The sequence below is a fragment of the Montipora capricornis genome, chromosome 8, assembly GCF_036669925.1.
Source record: "Montipora capricornis isolate CH-2021 chromosome 8, ASM3666992v2, whole genome shotgun sequence".
NCBI lineage: Eukaryota > Metazoa > Cnidaria > Anthozoa > Scleractinia > Acroporidae > Montipora > Montipora capricornis.
Genome location: NC_090890.1, coordinates 8,343,440 through 8,349,439, shown reverse-complemented (window position 1 = coordinate 8,349,439; position 6,000 = coordinate 8,343,440). Strand labels below are relative to the sequence as shown.

The 6,000-nt window shown below is 41.7% G+C and overlaps 1 protein-coding gene across 1 annotated transcript in view; it reads right to left on the bottom strand.

Moving 5' to 3' along the window:
• Positions 1-6,000, bottom strand: part of LOC138058909 (mitotic spindle assembly checkpoint protein MAD1-like) — a 30,947-nt gene that overhangs the window by 7,478 nt on the left and 17,469 nt on the right. The window contains exons 14-16 of the mRNA XM_068904361.1: positions 4,541-4,617; positions 4,100-4,190; positions 1,534-1,765 (exon numbers count right to left, since the gene is read on the bottom strand). Of these exons, the coding sequence (XP_068760462.1) occupies positions 1,534-1,765; positions 4,100-4,190; positions 4,541-4,617 (400 nt within the window). The remainder of the gene's footprint in view (positions 1-1,533; positions 1,766-4,099; positions 4,191-4,540; positions 4,618-6,000) is intronic.

Genomic DNA, 6,000 nt, shown 5'->3' with positions numbered 1-6,000 from the left:
CCCAGTTAAGTGCGTCTCGTCTTTATACTAGACGGCTTAGACGTCTGAGACGTTCAATTCGTCTGACGTTTAATGCGCCCACCTTATTTTCCGTATTTATACTAGTCGTCTAAGACGTCTGAGAAGACGTCTGAGACGTCACGGCCATCGAAATCCAAAAAGAAAATTACGGGTAACCACGCCTTTTTCGAAGATAATTAATCAACAATATTTGTAAAAAGGTTTAAAATACAAAACAATGTACGAGGTTCTTTTCCAAATTGAAGCTCAATTATCTCTAAAAAATGTACGGTAACACCCTATTTTCTTTTTGGATACCAAGATCACTTGCTAAGTTCTGCTTTCTCTGCTTAGTTTTGAACCGTGCAACAAATATCTGTGTTAATAAGCACCAGCCATAGGAAATCAGAGTATCTCGAGATGCGCAGAACGTATGCGAAATAACAATAGTAGGCACCGTCCTTAAAGAACCCAAACAATGTTCGTGAAGAGTAGGGGGGAGACCTCAGGGGTTGTGGTCTGTCTTCCTTTCACATATATGCGTGGGTTGGGTGGGTGGGGAGATAAAAAATGGACTGATAGCGGCTGCCAGAGGCGCCTTTACAAGCTGACGTCCGATCTCACCCTAGAGAAAGAATTGTATACTGCCATGAGACTTTTTGACGTGTGCCGTATATTTAACAATTATTCCATGAGCGCGCGTTGGATATGAGATGATAGATAGCCAACGAGGCGCGTAGTTGATGACTTAGCGAATCAAAACTCTCGAATTGCATTATCCAATGATCCAGTTTTTAATAAAACATATAATCCTACACCATAACCATAATACAAATTCGCAGTTGACCATCCACCGGCCGGTGGGAGCTCATCCCGATTTTTAAGTAGCACGTAGTGACTTATGTAAGAGCATCGCTACCTCCCTGAACGGGGAAGCTACGGTTGTTTACCATTTACCAAAAAAATCCGGGAATTTCGGTTGGAATGTAAATGGGAAGCCTAGTTTGGTCTTCCCAAACGGAAAATTTCCGGAGAAAACGGGATTTCTTGAAAGGTAGTCCGAAATTCCCACACGGATTTTCCAAATGGAAAACGTGTTTACCATTTGCATTCTCCCATGATTTTGCCTCCCTCCAGACTCCATCGGTAAACGTGAGCGAATTTTGTAAATGGTACACGCCAATCCCAACTGAATTTACCATACGGGAGTTTTTGCTTACCATTTGAACCAACCTAGTACCAACCGGTTTCTGCTTGTAAATGGTAAACAACCTACATGTCACAGAGTTGAGCGGAGTACTATTTTTCTGTTACCCACTTATACACCTGGGTGAAGTGCGGGAGCGTAAACCAAAGTTTCTCGTCCAGGAAAACAAAGGCGACAGAGCCAGGGTACGAACCCGCGACCCTGGGTGGATATTCTGGTCCGGCTGAACCGAAATGGGAAATTCCATTTGACGTCCAACCGGAATTTCCAAGACACCCGCTCTTTCATCTTCTCTATTTGATATCGCTCTAAAAGGACACGCTAACCTTCGACTTGCTTGACTACACTCGGAGTATTGTCAGGGCTGAGGTTGCTGCCTCCAGGGCTTAGATCCTCCAGTCCGCAGCCACCGGCTTCCTCCAGGTACTGCAGACGCTTTCTCAGCATTTCATTTTCCTTCCTCAGTTTTTCAACCTCTTCTCCTCGCTGCTGTCTTGCAACACTTGAAGGGTTCATGGACAGGTGGACTATCTTGGATTTGGATGGGTCATAGTAACCCTGAAAAGAGACGGGTCATATTCGTGCTGAAGTCCCTTGACAAATACTCTTTGAATCATAAAGGAGCTCTGTCACACTTTGAACACTGTTGAAAATGTGTTAAGTTCAGTTAACCCCCCCCCCCTCCCCACCAAAAATAAATAAATAAATAATAATAATAATAATAATAATAATAATAATAATTACTATTATTATTATTATTATTATTATTATGAACTTAATTTAAATGTCGACTGTAATTAGCACTAACTGGAAACACTGTGCAGAAATCTAATCAAACACCTATTTTACAGTGACTGCAAAATTCTCGTGCGCTCATTGTCAATAAGCGGACAGACACATAAATTTATCATTTCTGCGATAATGACGCGATATTACTCGTGTCATTAAAGTTTCTCGCATTTTTGTCTCGCGTTCTTCTCGTGTTTTGACTTAATTTTGACCCCTCTGCCTTTTTGTTATTGTAAAAAGCAACAGCAGACAGTAAAGAGCTATCGCCTCGTGGATCCACAGCTACTTTGACAATGTTGTATGACGAAATTCATGATCAATAACAGGACAGACGCATGAGAACCTGACATCAATTTGTTAACTATCAAATCGTAGGTTGGGTTTTTTGTAGGAGAGGGGAAAACCGGAGTATCCGGAGAAAAACGTGTGTGACACCAAGGCTGGGAATCGAACCCTAGCATTTTAGTAGATTACATATTGTAAATTTCAGATTGTTTTAAGAAGTTATTATATTATTATAATAGTAATAATAATTTAATAATAATAATAATAATAATAATAATAATAATAATAATAATTTTAATAATAATAATAATAATAATTTAATATTAATAATAATGAAGGAATATCTTTATTTACTAATTGCTAAAAAGGGCTTTCACATGACTAAACTATCAGCTAAAACTAATACTCGGAGAAGAGTAGAGAACTAATAAACTCAACCCACATATGATGCCGCATCTGGGAACCGGGGCCACATTGGTAGGAGGCGAGTGCTCTCACCACTGCGCCAGCCCTACTCCCTGTTTCCTCCCAGATTGTTCACTCAAGACTTCAATACTGCACCGGGGCTTTTTGCTGTCCTCTGTTGTTGCAGGTGGTCAGGATTGAAGTGAGACAGTTTGTAGCATAAAAAGGCATGCACAATTCAGAGAATTTGGACGCTTTCCATTTGACAGAACTGACCGGCCATCTGGTAGGACTAACTCTACAACGCCTGCAAATTAACACACTTCGAGGATGATAAATACTCTTCCAGAAGAATGCAAGGGATTATCGTGCAAGTGTCCCTTCAAATTGTTGCATTTTGTTTTGCAAACTGACGGGTCTGGCTGGCCAGTTCTGACAAAAGGAAAGCGCCCTTTGAGTTTTGAATTGTACGTAACTTTTTGAACTACATTCAGAATTCTTCACTACGATTAGAAATGGATTGCATTTTAAACAGTTCACGATAGAAACGCAAAGGGTTTGAACCGAGTTGTCATATCAACATTTAATGAAGTAAGATCGCCCGGGCGAGAGTAGGCCTGAGAAGGTCTGTTGCTGGTGACAGTTGGGACTTTAAGATCTAGGACGCTGGATGTTGACGAAAACGTCACCGCAAAATATAACTTGGCACATCGCAAGTCGTTCCCCTTTATTCCATCTCGTGCATATCGTAAAATGCTGACAAAACATCTTAAAAATCAAACAGTGCGAGTGGTTTCGGAATGGTTATGCCGAGTGCTGCACAAATAAATGAGTACCTCACATGTATTCCTCTTTTGAACCAATGATATTCTTTTTTTGTAGCGTTGTTGCCGCTGAAGGTAAAGTCTGCTAGGAGCCTAGAAGGCCCATCAGGTGGCGCTTATCTCCGGTTTCTGAAGCATGAAGCGACTAGGAGTATTTCTACTCCCCCCTGGATGGGATGCCAGTCCACTGTTTCTTAAACTCCCTAATGACGTTTACACAACCAGTGCGGATAACCTCATAATGATAAACGTTTAATATTTTCGCTTTTCATGGTGAAGACACGACCATGAACGTGACTGGTTTGAGGCTTCCTGCAGAAATCATTAAAATTTCTTTATCCTAAATTTAAAATTAAGGGGATACCTAAGTGACATTTACTTCTTGTATTTTAGGCACTCACGTGACGCTGAGGTTGAGGAGAGGGGACACTTTGCAGCGCTTGTCCAAATAGACAAAACTAAGGTGCACTCTTTGACTGTCTCAAAAGAACGGAACACCCATGACACAGCCCCTGTAACTTGATCGAATTGCATTTATATTATACGCCTTACATGGACACTGAGCATGTTAACAAGCTAGATAGACCACCTGCATGTGCATTTGCTCTTTTCTAATTTCGTAAATGTCGAGTTGCTGTTGTAGTTTTGCGTTTTCCTCTTTCAGTTTTTCCACCTCGGTTCTGAAAAAGAAAATCACAGGACAACACGGTGACCAATCAGAATTGTTATCGGGTTAAATACAACTGAAAATGTGCACCTTATGTCCCGTAAATGGACGAGAAACTTTTCAAAAGTTAAAACACCCTCACCCTCTGAATTTCCAATGGTGCAAAATGATAGATAGATAGATAGACGGACGGACGCACGCACGCACGAACAGATAGGCATTAAACATGATAATTGATGCTGTTCGTTTTGCACATTGGTGTAGAAGACTCACGCGTGCGTCTTAGGAAATAGCATCAATACCAGATTTTTATTTAAACATCGTAATGAGGTAATAACTCTAACAACGGATTTGTAAAATTACCTTAAGAAGCTGTCATCCGCTTTTCCTGGTGCCTGGATGGGGACTTTATCCCGCAGTTCGTTTATTTCAACTTCTAACTACAAATTAAAAGCAATGACAATGATGATGATGAGGATGATAATCATGATAGCGGTAATAATTAATTTGGAACAAACCAAACCCTAACTCCAATACAATAACTGGAAGACTGTAGGCTGCAGACACTGCTCAGAAAATCGACGTGTTTTGGAACTGATGCCCCAGGATGATAAGGAAGGTCAAATGGCAGGACAAGGTTAGCAATAGAAAGCTACTTGAAAGAGCAAATGTGGAGAGATGGGGATTTCTTGGACATCCTAAGACATGAACCTATTCGTAGCCTGACAATGGGCCGGTAACGTAAGGAAAAGAGATAGGGATGTCGGCAAAGATCAACTTGGCGAACCATTCTGGGAAGATCAGGGTGGGATGCCTCTGGGAGGTGTGTACCACTGCACTCAAGACAAGAGTCGCTAACACGCCCGCGCACCTAGAAACGTTCCCACTCGAGAACGCAACACATAGGTGTGATTTGCACGCCTGTTAACGGTTTCCAGTAGGCTTAGACTACGTTTACCCCAGAGCAAAAAGCTTCTTGATTGATCATGGCCAATCCGGAACGTTAACTGGGTAAACACCACGTGAACTCGAATCCAGTTGTTTTCTGATTCGTAACCTAATGCAAACTGTGATAGTGAATATAACAAATAACATGTATTTGAGCTATGGGTGTAACAATCGAAGCGAAAGTGATCATCGTATTGATCATCCTCCTCCTAAGGCGCTTTGCTTTGCTCGCGAACAAGGGGCGATGCGAGTGGCGAGTGGCGAGTGACGAGCGCGAACCGCGAGGAGCCACGGCAAGGAGAATCAAGAGAGGGAAAGCCCGCTTTAGCCTTCCCGCCCTCCCTTGCGCGCAAAGTCACATCACGAGAGAGAGAGTCTGGGAAAGAGGTTGGTTAAGAATCCGTACACTCGTGGTGAATCGAGTTGAACCCGGATCGATGGCTTCACCTTGCAGTTTCCGATATCCACTAGACTAACAAGACAACCTTCCGAAAAATCGAATTTTTTAGAGTATTGAAATAGTAGTACCCAGCAAAACAATTGAAAGTTAACCGTCTGCAACGGGGTTTTTAGACCTAAATACTGTAGATCACCACGGCATAGCTTAAAAACGCTATTTCTTGTTGAACTAAACCTGTAATTCTGCCTGTTTTCATTCGTTTTAGAGCGGTCAATATTAACATGGGTTATTACTTTGTGTAATTGTTACGAAATGTCCAATGTCAGTTTGATGGATGGAAACTAGCGTTGACCTGGTGAATCCGACTACTCCATTTTACAAGGATCCGGAAAATTTTGTTTCAGTGTAAACGTAACACGTGAACACTTAGGGACAGGGCCTCAAGCAGCTGACACTGAATTAACACAAGATATTT